The sequence below is a fragment of the Neovison vison genome, chromosome X, assembly GCF_020171115.1.
Source record: "Neovison vison isolate M4711 chromosome X, ASM_NN_V1, whole genome shotgun sequence".
Taxonomy (NCBI): Eukaryota; Metazoa; Chordata; class Mammalia; order Carnivora; family Mustelidae; genus Neogale; species Neogale vison.
Genome location: NC_058105.1, coordinates 25408696 through 25432011, shown reverse-complemented (window position 1 = coordinate 25432011; position 23316 = coordinate 25408696). Strand labels below are relative to the sequence as shown.

At 38.6% G+C, this 23316-nt stretch overlaps 1 protein-coding gene across 1 annotated transcript in view; it reads right to left on the bottom strand.

The window, feature by feature from the left end:
* The window catches only part of TENM1 (teneurin transmembrane protein 1), a 792472-nt gene that overhangs the window by 540162 nt on the left and 228994 nt on the right, over positions 1 to 23316 (bottom strand). Inside the window, exon 3 of the mRNA XM_044235713.1 lies at positions 18019 to 18299. Coding sequence (XP_044091648.1) covers positions 18019 to 18235 — 217 coding nt within the window. The 5' untranslated portion in view covers positions 18236 to 18299. The remainder of the gene's footprint in view (positions 1 to 18018; positions 18300 to 23316) is intronic.

Here is a 23316-nt window from a genome sequence, read left to right as displayed (position 1 = left end):
GAATAAGTGCCTCAGAGATAAGAGAAGAGGTTCTCAGGGTCTCCTGTGTTTCATGGTTGGGAGAATGAGGAGGATCATAGGGTGACTCAGAAGGAATGGTCCATGGCACAGGAGGAGACTCAGAAAAATATGACATCCCGAAAATCAAGAAAAGAAGAAGGAATGATCAACAAAGTCCAATGCTGCTGAAAGGTCAAGATGAGAACTAAGACTACACCACCGAACTTAGGAATATGGAGGCCTTGGTGATCTTGACAAGGGTATTTGCTAAGAATGTCCAGGAACTCTAAGGCTTAGATACTAGAAAAATTGTTAACCTGAATGTCGGCTTTCTCATACATGCTAGTAGAGAATGAAATGAAGAAGACCACGATGCAACAATAAGACACTGGAAAATGCCTGTCAGTAAAATGACTGAATCTCGATAGGCCACTTTATTTATTTATTTATTTATTTATTTATTTATTTATTGGGAAAGAGAGCACGAGCCAGCTGGAGGAGGTGGTGGGCAGGAGGAGAGAGAGAATCTCAAGCAGGCTCCCCGCTGAGCACAGAACCTGATATGGGGCTCAATCCCAGGACCCTGAGGTCATGACTTGAGCTAAAATCAGAGTCAGATGCTCAACCAACTGACCCACCCAGGTGCCTTGGTGGCCCACTTTAATTAGGTAGAGGGAAGGAGAAAACAAAAGTCAGAAGGTATGAATTTCAAAACAGGAAAGGCTATTAAACTTAAGGCCTTGGAATAATTTGGTTATCAATGAGTAAATGAGTAAATCACCTCTGGTTCAGTTAATGCAGGTAGTTAGTACATAATGTTAGAAAGAGTAAGGTCAAGAATTTGATCTTCATTCTGGACAACTATCTTGACAAAATACACACACACACACACACACACACACACACACACGTACTGTCCCATGGCCACAATATACACTTTAGTCATGCATGGCTGGCCATCTTGCAAATGTTATTGGCCTAATGCCTGATGCTAATCACAGAGAATTCCTGACATTAAAGTCAGAAAGCTCAGGGTATTTTCCTATATCTAAGAAAATCATCCAGATATTTCTATGCTAGGTAAGGAGGATCATTTTCTATTATAGACCCACGTGAATATCAACTACTCTATCAGATGAATGCCATTTAATATATATAGTGTATCAATTAAAATCATGACCTTTAGTGCCTAGAACACATATGTTCAAGTGCCAACTGGGCCAATTACTAGATGTGTCATCTTAGAAAAGTTAAACCTTTTTCTGTAAGTCTCTATCACCTGTAAACTGGGGATTATACATATATCTAAATGCCATAAGATTTTTTTAAAGGTTAAATGAGATCATGCTTAGCACAGTACCTGACACATAATAAATATCAGCTCTTATTGAATACGGGAAAGCATGAGGATTTATTTGCTGAAATATAATTACTTACAAGGTCCCACCCTGCTCTCTTTGCTAGTCTAGAATCATTTTTCTTCAACAGTTTTCAATTTTATTTTAAACTTGGGAACTCACCAGAGACTGATTTTTGTTTTGTTTCAGCTGCTCAGAAGTCACCTATGAAGTTAAGCCTCTTATGTGGATTAAGACAATGGCAATATTGATTTGGGCTTTTTATGAGCTACCAATTCTAGTTATCATAACCTTTCAAGGAAGAAAAAAAATATCCTAGAAGATTAGAAACTCTCCCATTTTCTGAGTAGACTAAATTTCAAAATAATCCAGTGGATGCTTGGTTAGGATGGCCATCAAGATAAACTAAATAGTAATGTTTCATTTATTCAAACTACAGCATCAATAGCATGTATCACCTATAGTCTACCAACAAAGGAAAGTGAAGAGATGAATTTGTTCAATTTTTTTTAACTAGTTCTTGAGCATTCCCAACATAAATACCCATTAGTATGTACAGAATTCTGAATAAATATGGGTATGCAATGACAGTAACTGAAATGAGATTGGTTCATAAAACCTTTCAAATGGACTTGTGGCAAAGTCAATGGAAATTGATGAAGGATCTGACAGGATAAGACTATTCTGCTGTTGAAGGGTCACAAAAACCCCATCCTTGAGGTCAATGCCATCAGCAAATATTAGAAAGAGTACATGTTCTAACGCTAACCTAGTTTGGATAGAGTTTTCAGACCTACAGTATAACAAAAGCCACTATGCTTTTGGCAGATTAGGGAAGAATACGATTCTTCTAATCCAATTGGTTAATGTACTTGACTACAATACTGAGAAGATGGATGTCAGGGATTTCATCACTACTCTTTCAGGATTTAAAATTTTTATTATCTGGCATTAATCATATCATTTTTAGCTGAGACATTCTGGAGAAGAACTGAACCAAAACCGATTCTCTGTGTTTCACAGCAGTTTAATTGAAGGTCTTACAAACTATAGTCACTATGACAGGGCTAAAAAGTTTGTTAAGCCTGTTTCCACTATTTGTCTTCTATACAGTTAAGCTACAAGATCAAATGCATGGGAACATAGACTCTTCAATGAAATCGGACTGGGTAATGGGGACATAGCATGCTCCCTTATTCCCATGCACAAAGTTCTACCTCATTCATTTTCATGTTATTTCCAGTGACACAATTTCCCAGATCCTAAGAATGGGCAAGAAATCACTCTCTGAAAATAGCTGTAATTGGCATTCTGTGAGTTGAAGGCACTATGAAAGGATTTGACAACTGGGAATAATATTTGTGTCCTGGCAGTTTTCAGAATGATTTATGTATACAATCTCAGTTGATCCTCTGTACCACTGCAAGGCAATATTAGCTTCATTTTACATAAGAGCAAGCAAAACCTGGTAAAAAGTTCTCTTATTAAAAGAAAACAAAATATTGTTTGAGCACTTACTTTGTGGCAGAGTTTACAAGAACAAAAATGACACAGTCCCTGCCCTCAAGAAGTTTAAAATTTAGTTGGAGAAACAAACAAGGAAACAACTGTCTGTTGTCAATTACAATTAAGGACAATGGGTGCTATGGTAGGAGTATGTGCAGAGTGCTATAGCAGCACTTGGGAAGGGTATCCAGTCAAGATTGCACAGAATCAAGGGAGGCCTTCCAGACCAGCCAGTGTCTAGATGGGGACTAAAAGGCTGAGAAGGACCTAGCCAGATGAAGAGAAGGAAAAAGCAGGTTTGTTCCAATGCTTCAGCCACAAATGAAAACTGGTACAAAGGAACCCAGGGTTATATCAACAGTTTGGACTCAACTGGTAGAATTTTATCGAGTCCAAAACCATGAAAGAAATGAAGGACCATACCTGTAAGAGTAGTAAAGTGGCATGGCTGGATGGCATGCACCACAAAGGAGCATGTTCTTTGTTTTATTGAGGTTTGTTGGCATTTAACATGAGGGTAAGGAGTTTCTAGTGTTGCAGTCAGGACGGAAGTTTGCAGAGGGTAGGATAGCCAGAGTAGTGCCAAGAGAGTGACTGATGGAGAAACAGTGGCCTCTGAGGAGTCATGTTTGAGACAGGTGCCCAAGACTTCATTCATCCAACTCAATCCACTCATTCCACCAGCAAATATTTACTGAGTACTTACTGTGTGGTAACACTGTGCTAGGCTATTAAACAAAAGAACAATATGAACTCCAACTGCTATTAGGTCAGTATTCTTTATATTATACCACCTTAAAAAATTAATCAACAAATACACCAAAACAATGAACTCAATCTGTTGTTTTTAAGACTTATTTATTTTAGGTGAAAAGGGCCAGAGGGAAAGAGAGAGAAAGAGAGAGAGAGAGAGTATTAAGCAAACTCTGTGCTGCGTGACGAGCCCTACTTAGGACTCGATCCCACAACCCTGAGATCATGACCTGAGCCAAAACCAAGAGTCAGACACTTAACTGACTGTGCCACCCAAGTACCCCAATGACACTCAATTTTTTTTTAAAGATTTTTTTAAAAAGACTTTATTTATTTATTTGACAGAGAGATCACAAGTAGGCAGAGAGGTAGGCAGAGATAGAGGGGGAAGCAGGCTCCCCGCTGAGCAGAGAGCCCAATGTGGGGCTCGATCCCAGGACCCTGGGATCATGACCTGAGCTGAAAGCAGAGGCTTAACCCACTGAGCCACCCAGGCGCCACCCTTTTTAAAGATTTTATGTATTTATTTCTCAAAGAGAGAAAGAGCAGGGTGAGTAGCAAGCAGAGAGAGAAGCAGGCTCCCCACTGAGCAAGGAGCCAGGTTCAGACTCCATCCCAGGATTCTGGAATCATGACCTGAGCTGAAGGCAGACATTTAACTGACTGAGCCACCCAGGCATCCTAGTACTCAACTTTTTTTTTTTTTTAAATATCTTTTTTTTTTTTAAGATTTTTTATTTATTCATTTGACAGAGATCACAAGTAGGCAGAGAGGCAGGCAGAGAGAGAGAGGAGGAAGCAGGAGCCCGATGCGGGGCTCGATCCCAGGATCCTGGGATCATGACCCGAGCCGAAGGCAGAGGCCTTAACCCACTGAGCCACCCAGGCGCCCCAACTTTTCAATTCAATTTAAAAGTATTTGTTAAATGTGTGGCCCACAACATGCAAAATGGTGCACTATGTGTAAGTGCCCAGTTACTGGTTAATGATGTCTGGTTATTACTCCATGAGTCCCAAAGACAGGACAAGGTGAAAGAGGCTTAAAGTGCTACTTGTGGAATTTTGGTAACATACACTTAGCAGTAAACACGGTCAAATACCACAAAAAGGTAGAAATTTCTTGACGCCTTCAAAATAAACAATTAACAAATACTGAATGCTTCCTCTGGAAAGCATTGATTACGGAGACTCTGGTGAGACTTAAAAGTATATAGAGGAAAAATTACAATCACTATGTTAACGCAGGGAGGGAGAAATCAACACACCATAGTCTCACCAAAGCCTGGTGATAGGTCTGGAATAGAATCAGATTTGATGTAATTTGTTAAGGGGTGGGTTTAGTGCGGTCCTGCCTGAAGGCATGTCCTCTGAAGGTCCTTGGCAGCCTTGTAATTCAATTTTAAGTGCTTTGAACTTTGGTTTGGAACCTGAGTAATAAAAACTGCTTAATTGTGTTCTTTTTACAGCTTCTATTTTTTTAAGCATTATTTTAGCGAAAGTTCAAGTGTTTTACCAAGAGAATGATTTATGAGAGTAAGTCTAGTTTGTTGCAAAGGTAACTTTCTGATGGCGCTCTAGCTGAATCTGGATGTCACGTAAGATTACAAATCCCAGGAGGACAGCCCTTCACAGTGTTCTTAGAAGGCAGAATTCTAATGACATAAGCTCCAAATTTTATATTAAAATGTAAATCTCAATCCCATAATATGTACATATGTGCCAGTAAGAGTTGCAAATACACATTTTTTACAAATATACATTTTAGGTCATCATATTAGAACAATATAACCAAAATTAATAAAAATCTAAATAATAGGGAGACTCATTAAGTTCAAGTACCTCCCTTTCCCCTCACCACTGGCAGTTGGCACTGAAAAGAATGAGACAAATATCAACAATACAAAGCCATCTCCAAGCTTTCGGGCTTTTTATTTGTACACTGGGGCCCCTATTCAATGGCTTCAATATCTAAAGTCTAGTACAATCACACTCAAAGTAACTGATCAGAATAATACCCTCCTGCATACACATGAAGTCTTAAACCGTTTAATTCCACATCTAAATTCAACTCTACAAACTAAGGCATGGAGAAAAAAAGGGGGGACTCATACATTTTAGAAAGCCTTCTGTCATCGGATTTTGGGCTAATTGTTAACTGCAGAAGGTTTTGAACTTACACTTCAACTGCATAACCATTTTATCTCAGCTAGTTTTTTACGGTATGGCAAGGACTATAAACCACTCAGACAAACCATTATATGCTAAAACTATCAAATACGTTTCCCTGAAAAGTAAAAAAGATACACAGCAATCAAGGTGGCCAGTATTCAAATTTGAGCCTTTTACAAATTTAATGTAACAGAAGAGAATGCTAAGTGCTACACATTTAGTAAATTCACTTGTTCAATAAATATTCACTGAACACCTATTATGTGTCAAATATTGTTCCAGCCTCTCAAGTTAATTCCCAAAGCGTGATGGCAGAAAGATGGCACAGCCAGCCTGAATGCATTTTTAAGTCAAATTGATCAGAGAGGTACCATGATCCATAGACCAGAAATATTGGCCCTGCTAATCATAGTGCAGACTGCAAAGCACATGCTGACCGTTGGCCCTGGCTGTGTGTTACACTGAGGATGCTTCAGAAATCAGCTTTATTGCTATCTATGCAAGAGGTAGTCTGAGAGAAGCAACTGAGAAACACAGAGCTTGCCAGACACTAACACTTGCGAGCATACATGGGGCTTCAAGCATTTGGGGTGAGAAGCTATAAAAGAGGAGACATAAGTGTCCATGTATGAATTTTAGATGCTGCTCCATATAGCTTCTTTTCTGTCTTGCCTCTCTATTATATACATCTAAGTCTTGCTTAAGAAAATGCAATTCATAGAAAACAAGAGAGCGATTACATTGGATATTGATCCACCTCATTGTTTCTTTAAATCATATGTACTTACAAATAAGTTAGACCTATAAATATAACATGAAAAATTATTTATTATATATAAACTATGACCATCACCAAATATATGACATATGCATGTATATGTATACATATGAAACATACAATATAATTCTCCATTTCTTATGACTCTCTCATTTTTCAAAACCACAGATTACTTTTCTTCCAATTAGTGAAGGTGATTTGGGACTTATTTATTGATTAATTTAAGACACGTTAGCATTTAGCCTGGTTGTACGTCAATGTGATAATTTTTTTAAAGTGTTCTTGAAATTCTGGGCTTGAACCATTAATGAGGAGACATAATTGGACTTTACTGGTGAAGCCTTGTAAATGTCTCAGCTGAAGCTAGAGAAATGAATCTTAACTCAAACCTTTAAATTCTATGAAAGGTTTGGGCGTGTCCTTTTTAATTTTTTCTTGCCTTTGAGCTCATTCCTAACTGCTTTCTTACATGACATAAAAGACACAAAGGGTCATTTGCTCAAACAGATAAAGACTTGAGAGTAATAAAATTAACTACTTCATGTGTTACGGGAATGACTGGCACCAAAAATAGCACTGCATATGGTTCAGTTTAGACTGACAGGGCAGCAGAATCCTCAGCTTTTCATATAAAGGCTTCAAATGAGAATATTTCCAAGGTTCCAGGGGATTCAAGATTTATCTTCTGTCACCTCTAGACCCTTTCAGAATTATAATGAGAAAGAAAAGAGTTCTGAAAATAAATAGAACTTATTTGTATATGGAGCTAGTTCTGCCTCACAGATGACCAAAAAAACAGAATAACAGTTTTCTGACAGGACGGTTTCCTGACAGGACATGCTGGCATACCTCAGCGTCATGCCTCTGCAGATATTTAAAACTGCTTTTGACTGTTCACATGAATAAAAAGCTACATCTTGAAATGCCAATTACGAATCTTGCTCAAATCTTTGTAATCAAAGAGAATCAGCATGTAACGCCGACATAGTCTCAGTCAACTCTGAACTGAAACCCTCCAAGATGCCTCAGTTTCCCTGTTATCTATTGAACCGAATCTTCAATAGTCTCTGGGTCTCAGCCACCTCACCTCTCCTGTTTGTCATTCAAATTATCTGATTTACCCTTGCCTGGCCTTTGCGTTAACCATATGATAAATGGGCCGCCAAGAGTTAAAAGGAAAAGAACAAAGCTTTTTTTCGTCCCCCATTGCCACAATCCCAGGGCTATCTATCCCCTTTGATCCTGCCCGGGAGCTGAAGCAATTCACAGAGAGGAACCAAATTATGTACCTGAAAGAGGACAGTGGCTTTGTTTCCCAGGGCCTGGTCATCTATGTGACACCTCAACAGGGGGCCAGTCCTTTCGTTCTGAAATTATGCAGATCCTCAAAGGAAAGTACACAACTCCACGGAGTAAAGAGTTGTTTAAGAAGAGAACACCGTTATCATTCTCCCTACTGTAGTGTAGGCCTTTACAGAGATGTAAGAAGAAACATTAGAGGGTTAAACACAGTATTAGGCAAAGTGGGCTCAGGGAAAGACAGCAGAAGAGAAATGGATGTGCAGAGGCAACAGATATTTTCAGACTGAGAGCAAAAGGCCACATGGGCTCAGAAGTAGCAAGGCAAAAGAATTGAGAAACTGACCTGCCTATGCCTGGATAAAGAATGTTCAACAGCAAGAGAGATGATCAAAGGTAAAATTGCATCCATGTATTATATATGTAATTAATGGTAACCCTGCGCTGTTTCGTAAAATTAGTTTAAAAATCTATAGAAAGAAGTTTCTCCATCCAATTTAGTTCTACTAGGTGAATACTACTCATTTGACAATGAATTGGTATTTAGGAAGTGGTGAATTGTACGGGACTAGGGTTACCTAATACTCGGAACTATCTGATAAAAATAAAAAGGGGAGTTTTACAGAGATGATGGCGTTCAGGAGGATGTTTGCAGGTGCAAGCTCTATACTCGTCACTGTGAATACCCTTCCTCCATTTTTCCACCTTTCTGGCTCCCTTCCCTTCTCCAAAATTGTGTTCATAACTTACCTGAATGATATGTATCTCTGCACACATCAGCATAACTTAAAAATATCATTTGTGTGTCAGGGTGTGTTGTATAAATGTCAATATAAGGAACGATAGCCTCCCTTGTTAGAAACATAATCCAGACCATCTGTGGATTTAGCAGTGGGTGGAAACCTTCCTAGTTAATGATGACAGTAGTAAATCAAGGTGACATAATGCCAAGGGAAGGTGAAATTCAGGGGCTGAGTTTACTACTTGGCTGGCTCCCACCCCCAACGGCTTCTCCTTGTAGCTCCTTTTAGTGCTAAATCTTGGAAGATTTAAGTTGCATTAACTAAGTAGAAATCAAATTCCCTTAGCAGAGAATCCTAACCCATGATCTATGGATGCAAGACTTCAAGGGCTTCCTGAGCCCCTTGAAATGCATGGCAGATATTGTATATATGTGCATTTCCTTCTGAACAGAAGATTCAGAGCTTTGATCAGATTCTTAAAGCATTTAGTGGTTTCTCCTCCCGTACCCCTTGCTGTGAAAAACCATTACTCTGAGCACTGGGAGACACTACAGGATATTCCGAAGAATGGTATGATCTGATTTGTGTTTCAGAAAGATCACTGGTAACATACAAAGGAGAGTCTGGATTTTGCTTGTCCTTAGAAGAAGCTTCAACTCATCAGCTATGCATCCTAGCTCCCTTAAATCTGTCACAGAGTGGCACCCCAAAAGTACAGACTTTCCAGCTTTAGTTTGACCCTCAGTACTGTTTGGGAACCATTTTCCCACATAAGAATGACTATTCATTGCACAGTGTGGACATCACCAACTAGAGCCAAACCTAACAGTGTTGGGAAAAGAATATAGGCTTTAGTCTGAAAAAATTCATGGATTTATATTTTACATCTATTTACTATAATTGAAGGATCGCAATGATTATCTCTACATCAAAGAGTTATGATAAGGACTAAATAAAAACTATATGTGAGCCCACTCAGCAGAATGTTTGACATAGAGTTGTCAATAATATTTATTGCCATTACAATCTTCACATCTCCATCTTCTCTCTCACCTCTCCTGACCTCCAGATGTAATTGTCAAGAACCTCTCTTGTCACTCATCTGAAACTTCTGACTCAATCCACACTCTCTTCAGATAACCTTGTCTCTATCCAAGACAATTGAGATCATTACGACATGAACTTCAACTTTTGCCACTCCACTTCAGAACTTATTTCCTATCTCAGAGGAGGCACTGAACCATTTCAAAACCTTTCCCTCCACCTGAGATCCTAAAACATTCTCCAGTAGAGCCTTATTCCTGTCATCACATTCAATCGCTTCACTCCTCAAATCCTTATGATCGGGGATCTTTCTCTAAGATTACTGAAATTGTTTGCTCCAAGGATGTGAATCCCTGACTTGGATGCACACTGCAATCTCCTGAGGAATTCTTAAATGCCTAGGTCTCATCTGTGGATATTGTGGTTTAATTCATCTAAGGACCAGTCTTAGCTCTGGGATTCATGAAACTCCCCAGGTGATTTTAATGCTAGCCAAGATGGAGGATCTCTGGTCTAATGTCAGCAATGACCTTCTAAACTGCCTGTTTTACTGACTTTTATCAACTTTCATTCTTCTTGTTGATTCTGAAGAGTCTGACGATATTAGTTACATATTTTGCTAGAAAGTCCCCTCCCTTGGCTTAAGTGATACCCTTTCCTTTTGGTCTTTCTCTGATATCTCTAGACCACTTCTTTTCTTCTGCCCATTATTTTAAATGCAACTGTACCTCAGGGTATCATATTTGGCTCTCTTTATTTTGAACTGTACGTATTCTCCCTAGATTATCTCTTCCACTCCCACTGCTTCTGGAACCATCTATTTATAGATGACTCCGAACACACCGCACACAGACACAGACACACAGACACAGACACACACACACACAAACACAGTAACATTTCCTCGAACTTGAGATCTGAATTTTGAGCTGTCTATTTCTATGTGGTAGTTATGGCAGTGGGCTCTAATGTCGGATTGTCTGGGTTCCAATCCCATTCCTGTTACTTACTACCTCTGTAATATTAGGCAAGTTATTTAGCATCGCTGTGCTTCACTATACTCTTCTGCAAACAGGGATAAAATGATCCCAACCTTATAGCATTATTAGGTTGACTGAATAACATAATCCATCTAAAGTGCCTTACTTGGTGCCTGGCGGTTAATAGATGTTAGATTTTTCTCTTATAATCATTGTTATCATCTCCAAGCCAATTATGTGGTTCTAGCTTCTAGACTCCCATGGTACTTTACATATATCACTATTATAACATCAGTCACTTTGCGCCACTGTTGCTGGTTTATATTTGTCTTCCTACCATACTCTGCATTCTCTGAGGGCAAAACCTGTTTCTTATTCATCTATTTATCTTCAGAGTTTAACACAAAACTTGGCACAGATAAGCAGAGCACAGATAGAAAGCAGGTTTCATCTCAAGGAGGTTCATCTTAATTACTGTTGACAACCTACTGACAATGCTTGCATGGAATGCTGTGTTGATGGAAGTGTGAGGTTGCCGTTGGGCTCACCAAGAAAGAATGCCATGATTTGATCAGGGACGTCTGCCAAGGGGCAAGTTAGAGGGAGCAGTGACCCAAGTGCCACTGACATTTCATCACACTTTAAGATAATATGTAAGTAAATGTTTACCAAGTAAGTTTTATGAACAAATGAAACTGACTAAAAGACATGAACCAAGTGGAGTTACTGCCAAATAACATAGTTTTCTTTTAGAGTCTAGGTCCTTTCTGGGTAGTCACAGATTTTTATGCCAGAAACTTTTGAAAACTAGAGGTACGATATGCTCACAACACTGAATTCATTAGAGGTGATCAAATGCTGGTAAAATTTTCATTTTATAGGCCTTGCCACCTTCTATTATACCTACCATCTGTGATCTTTACCATGTAAATACAGATTCTAAGATTAAAAGTTCTTTTAGGATTTTCATAGGAACTGTTACCCAAAATGTCTATATGTTAAACAAATAATAGTTTATACTACTGCTAAGAGCTTGAAATAAGAATCTAAAAATGTGCTTCTCAAATTTGGGCTTCTGTCTGCTCCTTGAACGCACCAGTGGCAATGGTATTTGAGCAGCTTCTGTGGAATGAAGGGGCAATATTCCACTCATGGAATATTCCATGAGTGGAATATTGCCTGGGGCAAGGAGTGGAGAAATAATAGTCACTTGTGTCCATTTACTTGAAGATTAACTTCATCCATCTAGCAAAGTACCTGAAACATAGCTGGCACTAAATGAAAGCTTGATGAGTAAATGAAAAAAAAAAATGGATAGATGGACAGATGGACGGATGGATTTACGGATGCATGGATGCCAACGTTTGCTTCCATGTAATCTTGGTAAATACAAATCAACAGTTCTAAATTTCTTCCACCAGATGGCGATAATGTGAGATTTAAGCTTAGGTTGTGAGGCAGAGGAAACCAACCAACCAAACAAAAACCACATCAGGAGAAAAAGAAGCCACAAAAGAGCAAGAAGGCAAAGAGAAAATGTTTGTGTCAGATGTAGTATCTCAAGAGTCTGTGATCTTGTGGGATCTGTAACAGGTCCTCACTATACCTCTTTCACGTTCATAATTACTGATCCATAAAATGGCTACATTCAAAATGAATCTTATTATAAAATTATAGGGCACTTCTCATAACTAAAATTATTATCCTTGGCTCATACATTCATATATTGATATTTTCATTTGGCTTATACTATTTTTTTTAGTATGATGTCTCCCATGGAAGTGAGTCTGCTTCAGAAAAACCGCTAGCCTCTGTGCCTCTGGGAAATCTACCCCGGCTATTAGACTTGCCGAAAAGCACATAAAATAAGTTTGCCTAGGGCTCATCTAACCCATCAGTAAAGAATTGTGAATAATATTAGATTAGTGTCCATCCCTTAATTCGAAAGCTTTTGGAAGATAAGAAAATCAGTTTTAGAATCCAGTACTTTGTGTGTACCTGGGGCAGTGGGTGTTGCTTTCTTGACAAACAAAAATAGGAATTTAAAGATATTTTCAGATGGGATTAAGGATTTCCTCTTATTAATATTTCCTCCAAATAAATCTTGAGTTGGATGGCACAACCGCTTCCCTACAAAGTGAAACAAACAAACAGGCTCAGGAATATCTCATTATAAATTAGATAGCACAGGGGCACCTGGGTGCCTCAGTGGGTTAAAGCCTCTGCCTTCGGCTCAGGTCATGATCCCAGGGTCCTGGGATTGAGCCCCGCATCAGGCTCTCTGCTCAGTGGGGAGCCTGCTGCCCCCTATCTCTCTCTCTCTGCCTGCCTCTCTGCCTACTTGTGATCTCTGTCTGTCAAATAAATAAATAAATTCTTTAATAAATTAGCACATCATCTGCCCTTTTCTTAAGATCAACAGAATAAAAAGTCTTGTTAAACCTCTTTGTAAACCCTTAGTGACTGAAACAAAAAGAGGCTTGCAAGGTTGTCAGGGAAGGAAGTGAAGGGAAATTAATGTTTGTGGAGTTCCTAACTATTTTCACACAATCATAATTGATACTTATCATATCCTCATGAGGTAGGTATGGAAGGAATAAAGGGTAGTGAGTGATGGGAACTTCAGAGCCAAAGACTTGACTTCCAGTCCAACTCTTACCAGTTTTTAGCTGTAGAAATTGACCTGTTATTTCTCACTAAGCCTCAGTTACCTTATCTGTAAACTGGAGATAATAAGTCATATTCCATAAGGTGTTTAAGGAGCGAATGTAGAGCACCTAGCAGAGTCCTGAAACAGAGTAGGTACTTGTCAAGATTTATTTTTATTATTATTTTTATTCTTACCACTGTGATTATGGTGTTGTTAATGATGATAATGAAGTCAATTCTGCAGATGAAAAACAGGCTCAGAGAGCCGAAGTAACTTGCTTAAGGCAGCATAGCTCGTAAGCCTGAAAGGCATCTAGCAGAGTGTCTGCCACTATGCCAGGTGCCCAATTATATTTGCTTTCTTCCTTCCTGACTTAACAATTTTCTGAGAATTTTATTCCTCAAAGATAATGACAATTCTAGGTTAATGCAAAGTACTACCACCACATAAATATGTGAAAGTTATTAATATTTTCTTTTGCTCATGGGTAGTAATACATGAAATAAGACAACAAAGTAGATTTCAGACCTCAACAAAGAAGATGATAATTGGGTCCACGGTTTTGCCTAATGAGAAATAATTCATTTCTCTGCCCCCCCCAAAAAAACCCCTTATTTTCCCCTTAGATATCTGTAAAGATCAGCGAGTCAGTGACTGATAATATCCCAAGTTTCTGGACTTTCACCTCCTGGATTTATACTTGAGTATATATAAGTCAGTGCCCAAAGGATAGTGCTAGCTAAAAATTTAAATAGGTTGAAAATGTATTTATGTAAGTTCATGGATGATAGATTCAGGTTTTTGTCCTTGGCCTTTTTCTAGTCTCACTCTGCACATTCTCCCTGGGTAATATCATCCACCCCAGGCATTTCCTACTGTAAGATACTAAAGAATTCAAATCTACTTATATCAACAGTCCAGATAGTTCCTGAATTCTAGACATGCATTTCCAAGTGCCTGATAGGAAAATCAACTGGGATGTCACCCAAGCATCTTACACATAGACACGTCCAGAAAGAAATTCATTCTTTTCCCTTCTACCTACCCCCTTCCTATTTTCCTTCTCTTAGTAAATGGAGCGTCATCTTCCCAGTGTCCCAAACTAGAAATCGAGGTGTCCTTTCCTCTGTTATCTCTTTCAACCTCAACAACGAATTGATTACCAACTCCTATCAATTCCTCCACACTGACATCTCTGTACTATGTTTCTTTACCTCTTCTGAGATAGCCAGAGTTTATACCGTCATCACCATTCTTAGCCTGGGCTAATTCAGTAGCTTCATAGATTGCCTCTCTGCATCCAATTTTTCCCACCTGCAATCAATCTGTTATACTGCTACTTATATATCCATAATTCTCTCCTACACTTCTCATCCTAAAAATCATACTCAACATGAAATTCTCCATCACTTAAAAGCTGTGGGTTTTAATACATCAAGGGAAAAAAAAGAACTCTGAAATTGGGCATGCAATACCTTTTTTGATCTAGCTCCAGTATACCTTACTCTTAGCCACACTGAGATTTTCACCATCCCAGGCCTTTTCACAGCTTTATTCTTCGGCACCTGCTGATCTACCCTCTTGGGATATCCTTTTCCAAGTAAGATCGTATTCAAATTTTAAGACCTAGATCAAATATTACCTTTCTATGGACTCCAATTCCCTGTGTATTTCCATATCACTTTATTTATAAAAGTACTTACTACATTCAATTGCAGTGATTTGTTTGATATCTATTTTCTCCACCACATTATAGTGTATGGTTTCCTGCAAGCAGAAACTACTGGAGTCATCTCCATCCCTAGCACTGACTCAAGGTCTGACACATCGCAAGTGCTAAGTAAAAGCTTACTGAATACTAATAGGTCACTGAAAAAAAGTTAGGATGGCATCATAGAAAACAAACTTCCGTCTTCTCAAAATTTATTTTGATCACAATGCAGAGACAAAATATGAGGCTGGCTAGAGGCTCTTTACACTGACTCAGTACAAAATTGCTTATATTTTTAGAACAAACTGCCACTAGACGTGAATTCTTATTTAAACTCACAACATATGAGGTCAAGCACTCTACACTTCATTCCCATAACCCATAACTCACAATTGCAAGTTCATATTCTGTAAAAACAAACTTATAGAAAAATATTTCAAAGGGAACTGTCCATTTGTTAAAGCATAAAAGAGCCAAAAATAGAAGAATAAAATTATTTTATAACAAATTTACAGTCATTAGCAGAACAAATAGGAAAGATTAAAATGAATTACTTGAAAAGACAAATATGAAACTTTTATTAATTATGATAAGACCTAAATATGTGTAATATAGCTAATATCATAAACATTTAAGCTATATTTAATGTTAGTATGAATATATAAAATCTTTGACTCAATTTAAAATTCCTCTAATGTAAGATTCTAATACTAATTAGAGTACAATAGTTTTCCTTTATAATAACTGCATTTTACATGGTCCAGGGCAATGGCTGAGAATTTGCCCTTCTAAAAAGTTCATGGGTGATGCTGTTGCTGCTGCTCTAGGCCTCACATTTTGACAACCGCTGATCTAGATAATCAAATGAATTTTTTTTCATCTCAGCATGGATTACTCTTTAAAAAAAAGTAACCTGTGTCAATGTCAGTATTTAAAAAGCAGGTTTCAATGTATGGTAAGTACTTGTGTTTTGGTTGATAACAACTTATTCCTTGAATTAAAAATTATAGAGCACAGATTATATGCAAAGTATTATAGAAAAATAGAAATCAGTAAATAAATCATGATCTGCATCTTCACTGAGTGTACATTCTAGACAAGTATATACAAAAATAATAAAAATCAAAAACGGGCACAAAGAGGGTGACAGTGCAACAAAGGCTCTGTGGCAAAGTTGCTGGGAGACTAGGCCTTGAAGATGGTTGAATATGGAGAAAGGGAGATGGTGGAGAAGGGCATTCCAACAGAAAGGTGATGGCATGGCAAAAAGACTGAAGGGATGAGGTAAGGTCCAAGGAGATCAGTTAGGAAAAAAAAGAGTTTAGGTAAAAGAAAATGAGAGCAGTGATAATGCTAATGGAAAGAAGATGGATTTGAGACAAGTAGAAATTAAATCTGCTGGAAGAGGCAATTGATTAGGTACAGAAAGTATACATAGATGGCTGGGGAGAATGGGAGCATCATTAACAAATGCTATGATGGAAAGAAAAGGGATGCAATTAGAGATGTTAAGATGGCTGCTGTCATTTTAGATATATTAATTTAGAGCTGCCAGTGGAGGTGTCCATTCATTCAAAAATGTCTAGCAGATAACTGAAAATGTAGGGCTAGAGTTTGGGAAAAATGATGGAGCTGAAGATAAATACTGGGAAGTCATCCAACTAGATGTGATCTTTGAGGCTCTCTGAGTAAAAGAGATGTCAAAGGGATGGGGCAGGGGCTCCTAGGTAGCTCAGTCGTTAAGCATGTGCCTTAAGCTCAGGTCATTATCCTAGGGTCTAGGGATTGAGCCTGCATACTCTGCATCGGGCTCCCTGTTTAACAAGAAGCCTGCTTCTCCTTCTCACACTCCCCCTGCTTGTGTTCCCTATCTCTCTGTCAAGTAAATAAACAAAATCTCTAATTTAAAAAAAAAGGGATGGAGCAGTGGTCCTCAAACTTGAGTTGCCATCAGAATCCCCTGGAGGGCTTGTTAAACCATAGATTGCTGGGTTTCCCCCTCAGGGTTTCTGACTCAGTAAGTTTGCAGTGGAGCCTGAGAATTTGCATCACTAGCAAGTCCTACGTGTGATGCCGCTGTTGCTGCTCCAGGGTCCCTAAGTTTAGAACCACTGATCTAAATAATCAAATCTTATTTTTTTTCATTTCAGCACTGATGTATTCTTTAAAAAATATATATTAACCTTTACTGGTCAGTGTCTTTTCTTTTGTGTAGTTAAGAGCATCTACCACTGCTTAACTATCAATCAAAAAGAATAAGGCAATCATATTTCTTTTTTTTAATTTTTTATTTTTTATACACATATATTTTTATCCCCAGGGGTACAGGTCTGTGAGTCGCCAGGTTTACACACTTCACAGCACTCACCAAAGCAACCAAAGGGAGATCATATGATAGTTGTCTTTCTATGCTTGACTTATTTCGCAATCATATTTCTATCTACCGGTTTTCTATTTATTAAAAACTGTCTTCTCAATTCCTAACTGAGGAACCAAAGTCGTCCAAAGGATCTGCTCTACATAGCGGCCATGGTAGGAAGGGTTCCAACAAATTCTTGTTTTCCCTTAGGACTGTGTTGCACAAAGTGTCCACATTCTGATGACAGACTTTCCAGGCCTTTGGTGGTCTCCACTAACCTTTCTAAAGCTTTTTTAGAAGCCAAATATTTATTGAGACTTTTGTCCCATATAGGCAATGGCTTGAAAAGCACTTAGCTGTTTATTTTTCATCTTACTATAAATTATTTATCCTTCAGTCTGTAAATGGCTATTTGTAGGATTAGACAACTTTTGTATGCTCTGATAAGAGGATTGTTGCATCTAAATTCATGCATAATCCATAAAAAGCACATGTAACCTACAACCTCAGCTGGACTGGCATATGAACAGATTCACTAAGTGTATGTAAGCAGTGAACATTATTAACCAGTTAACATCAGCAAATTTGTTTTTGAAACATAAGTTTACACACACAAGCATTCCCTACTGAGGAATACTATTAGTTCTAAAAATCCAGTAAAAACATACCTTGAGTAGATTTCTCCACTTCTTTCCTCTTCCTGCTCTGGCTATTGTAATTCATCCTCAGCTCTTGGTTATACTCATGCAGAGTTTCTCTGGAGTTGTATGACTGTCTTGGTTTTCGTCCATCTTCACTTTCATCAGAAGAACTGGTATAAGCTAGATCCATTTCATGTTTGACTTTTGAGAGAGGCTGGTAGGGTTTACAGTCTGTTTGCTCCATGTCTGATTAAGCAAGCTCAATTTCATGAAATGAAGGAAGAGGAACTCCTTTAATGTAAGCAGTCCTGGAAGAGAGGGAAAAACACAAGCCTTCTTAGATTTGTCCTTTTGAGAGGAAATGCATCTGGCAGATTCACAATTGGTTCTGATAATACTATCAAAGGAGTGAAGCAAAAGACAAACTAGATGACATGAAGCTAGCCTGAGGCAATAATAACACTCTGTGTTACATACACACATTGGTAAGCATTTAGGATTAAACTGGAGGTTGCAGCATCAGAAAATACTTGAGGTAGAAGAGAGACAACCTTCAAAATTATTGGTATTGGAATGCAAATAAAGGACAACATTTTCTAAGGTGTGTGCGTGTTCTTAATGATAATGTCAGTGGTTAGATTAAAAAAAAAATTCTAAGATTTGAAAGTGGCCAGGAGTACAAATACTAACCTAGCCGATCCCACATTTGAATTGAAAACTGGTAAGAGAACTACATTCAGAAAATAAAAAATAAAAAACCAGTCTTGCCTCCAGTTTAATACTGCATTTAAGAAAGGGGTTTTAAAGAAGGGAAGAATTGTGAGTGAGGGAGGCTCATGAAATAAAGTGTCCTTGAGGGGGACTGAGCTCTTCATGTCCATACTGTGGCTTTTGAGCCTTGGGCTTGCAGAGAATTTTTAATGAGTTAGGTGGTGGTAAATTTTTGTTCTTCATAGTTCCAGGAGGATGTAAACAACACTTCTGGTGAGTATACTGGTATAGGAATGGTAGGCTCTAAATTCGGTTTAGAGATAGAAATTTTAAAACTTCATGATAAATCACTGAGAGACCCCGCTTTCCCCCACAGAATGCTGAGCTTGAAATCGCTAAGTCTCTTAGGGCAAGTAGATGCATTTTCTGCCTTACCACAGAGAGGTTTGAGCAGGCTTGAGAATGTCAAATGCCATTTGAGATGTCCAAGTCCTCCGAAAAGCTTAAAGCCCTGTAAAAATTTACTTATTTTCGTTCTTTACATTATTTTATCATTTTTATCAAATGCTGCAACTCTGCAACTTGGTTCTTTTCTGTGCAATGTTTTAAAAATCTAGTTCAAACCTAAATAACTTTATGATTATACTTTGCAGTGAAAGGGACTCCTTTATTTTTCTTAAGTTCTTCACCACGGGTATTTTTTTTTAAGATTTTATTTATTTATTTGAGAGAGAGAGAGAGAGAGAGCGAGCATGAGGGGGAGAAGTTCAGAGGGAGAAGCGGACTTCCCTCTGAGCAGGGAGCCCGATGTGGGACTTGATCCTGGGACTCCAGGATCATGACCCAAACCAAAGGCAGCTGCTTAACCGCCTGAGCCACCCAAGCATCCCATAGCCACAGGTATTTTCAATGAAATCTACAGACATCTAGACTGTGGTTCCTAAATCATGTGCAGAATCTCGTTTTTTGGAATTTCTCTTGTGTGTATAGCAAACACAGAGAATACAGAAATTACTCAATAGAGCTTATGCATTGACTGATAGGCATTCAGTGGTACCTAATCCTTTGTAGTCTGAACAGTTTCTTGAATCGAAGTATTACTTTTCTAAGTGAATGATAAGGTCCTTGAAGGCAGAATCTGAGTCTTATGCTTCTTTGCAGCCCCCATACCACTTAATACTACTCTGGGCACACACATAGTAGAAACTAACACCTATCCTACAAATTCCATAAATGGTCTATAGAAACAGCGAGCTCGGTATCACTTAATACCAGAGATGAACATAGTTGGAGAAAGCAAATCAAGTATTGTAAGTGAATATATACTGATGATTTGGCAACAATCTAATCTCACATCATCTCATAAAACACACTGTCTATACACTCTCCAACTGATAGCTTCAGCATAGTCTCTCCTCTGAGCCACAGAAGTGAATATCCCACCACCCACTCAGTATCTCTACCTGGCTTCTCAAACTTACTATGGTCAAAACCAATGTCCCAATTCCCATGGCTTGCCAAACCTGCTCCTCCCATGGTCTTCCCCATCTTGGTAAAAGGTAAATGGCAGCTCCACTCTTCCATTTGCTCCTGCCACACATATGTAATCTATTAGTAAATTCTGTTGGTGCTACCTCTGAAATATATCCAGAATCCAATGACACCTCTCCACTTCCCCACTCCCAATTTGTTCACACCATCATCTCCCACCTGGATTACTGCAAGAGCTTAACTGATGTGCTGCTTCTACCACTGCTCTCGTTATAGCACATTCCCCACACTACAGCCAGAATGAAACTTTTAAAATCTAAGTCATGTCATGTCTCTCCTTTGCTCAGAAGCAGCACTAGTGTCTCATTTCCTTCAACAGAAAAGCCAAAATCCTTACAATGACCAACAAGGTCCCTACAAGGTTCACCTCGATCTACCCTAACCTCTCTAATCTCATCTCCCAGTATTTCCACCTATCTCATGCCCTTTAGGTGCATCAGCCTTCTCACGGTTTCTGAAAATCTCAGGTGTGTTTCCACCTCAGGGCCTTTGCAACACCCCGTTGTGAACCACCAAAAAGGGGTCACCTCTCATCCTCCTTCCTATCTTTTGTAGCACTTATCACCAAATGACATACTATATATTTTGCTTATTTGTTTATTGTCTGTCATCTGTCTCTCCCCTACTAAAATATAAGCTCCATTAAGTGTTTTTATCTTTTCTATTCACTGTTATATCCCCCAAACAAGCACAATCTCTGGCATGTAGTAGGCTACATGAAGGCAGAATCCGAGTCTTGTGCTTCTTTGATCAATACTTGCTGAATGAACTGAATACATTGTTGCCCAGCATTCACAAGAGGGGCTAGAGAGAATGTGGAAATGTATAGGTCATTCTCTCCGCCCCCAAGGAATTCACAGTCCAATGCTAGTGATAAACAACTCCACTATCAAGCCAAATGAAAGGGCTCATAAACAAAGACAAAGCAGTGTTTAAGCACTAAAGGTGAGGATATTGGAAAAGACTGGACTTGATTCAGCTTGTCTGTTCATCACTAATGCCAACATAACAACCACTGAAATTCTATTGTGCATCTACGTGATGAAGGCCAATTTTAGTCCCTCTCTCCTTAAGTTCCCATAGTATGTGCATCATAAGGTGGACAGCTGGCTGGATTTTAGACCCTGACTTTACTACAAATAGTGCAAAGTGAGAAACCTATCAATAGCAGACTTCTAGAAATGTATCTTAGCAGCAGAGAACTGGACTTCCACCCAGAAAAGGAGGCATCAGTAAAATTAATCTAGTTTCATTTGAGCCAGCATGTAGGAGTTTTCGTTCATTAAAGAATGAAAGTTTACCAAGTAGGGGTGGAGAGCTATTTTCCACGAATGATGCAAAAATACCAATCAAGAGGGGCGCCTAGGTGGCTCAGTCATTAAGCGTCTGCTTTTGGCTCAAGTCATGATCCCAGAGTCCTGGGATCCAGTCCCACATTGGGCTCCCTGCTCAGCAGGGAGACTGCTTCTCCCTCTGCCTGCTGCTCCCACCAATCCCACATTGGGCTCCCTGCTCAGCAGGGAGACTGCTTCTCCCTCTGCCTGCTGCTCCCACCCTGCTTGTGCTCTCTCTCTGATGAATAAAGAAATAAAATCTTTAAAAAATAAATAAAAATAAAATCAGTTCTTTTGGGGCACTAGGTGGTTCACTCGGTTAAGCATCTACCTTGGCTCAAGTCATGATCCCAGAGTCCTGGGATCCAGTCCCACATTGGGCTCCCTGCTCAGCAGGGAGACTGCTTCTTCCTCTGCCTGCTGCTCCCACCCTGCTTGTGCTCTCTCTCTGATGAATAAAGAAATAAAATCTTTAAAAAATAAATAAAAATAAAATCAGTTCTTTTGGGGCACTAGGTGGTTCACTCGGTTAAGCATCTACCTTGGCTCAGGTCATGATCCCAGGGTCCTGGGATAGCCCCACATCAGGCTCCCTACTCAGTGGGAAGTCTGCTTCTCCCTCCCCCACTCCTCCTGCTGTATCCCCTCTCTCTCTCTCTCTGTCAAATAAATAAATAAAATCTTAAAAACAAAATATCAATCAAGAACCTTATAATTAAAAATAACTTAATAAAATGCTTTCTGTTACTATATATATATAAAGTATATATTAAAAATAACTTAATAAAATGCTTTCTGTTACTATATATATTTGTATATATATATTTTATATATATAGTAACAGAAAGCATTTTATTAAGTTATTTTTAATATATACTTTATATATATATATATATTCTCCCATCTCTCACGTGTTCTTTCAATCAAGTTTGGTTCACTCTGATTGGGATTAACATAGCAGAGATATGGTCAAAATAACATTCCTTCTTAAGCCTCAGTTGGTTATGAATTTACACATATCTTAACACCATTCAAACCTAACAAGTTAAATTTAAAAATGAAAAACATCTCACTTCTAATGCCTAATGTTGTGTTCTGGCAACTATGATTTATGATGTTAAAATCACCCTTATTTTTATGTATGAAAATGCAGACATTCTCTTTCCCCTCAGTATGTTTATTTGCAACTTGAAAACTCCTGGGGGGGCGGTGCAGAAGGGAGAAAGAGAGAGAGAGGGAGAGGAATATTCCTATATCCATTTTGAACCATTCTTGGAGTTCTAATCACAGCTATTCACAGCTATGAATCAGCTACTAATGTCACATCTATTCAAGGTTATTGAGGGTTCTTGGAAGCAATCTTCCTTTAAACCACAAATTGGTATAAACCAAGAGAAAATAATCCTTCCCTGCTCCCTAACCTGTTTCAACCATGACTTCCTGTCTTAATGTTTGTGTCAGTGGGCCCAGACAGCAGAAGAGACATTCCAGCTCTCTTTAGGCACGTGATATGGTGGTATCCTACTTGGTGCCTAGAGCTTGGAAACTATGATATTTACTAAAGTCCTGTGAGGCAGAGCTTGACTTCACTCACAAATGGTTCACTTTTTGGAAATAAAATACATTGGACAACATTAAGAGAAAGATTAATACTTTAAATCTAACAAAGTTTGAAAGCACAATAATTATGAAAAGATGCTGTTCTAAATACTCTAAGGTTAAGGACAGG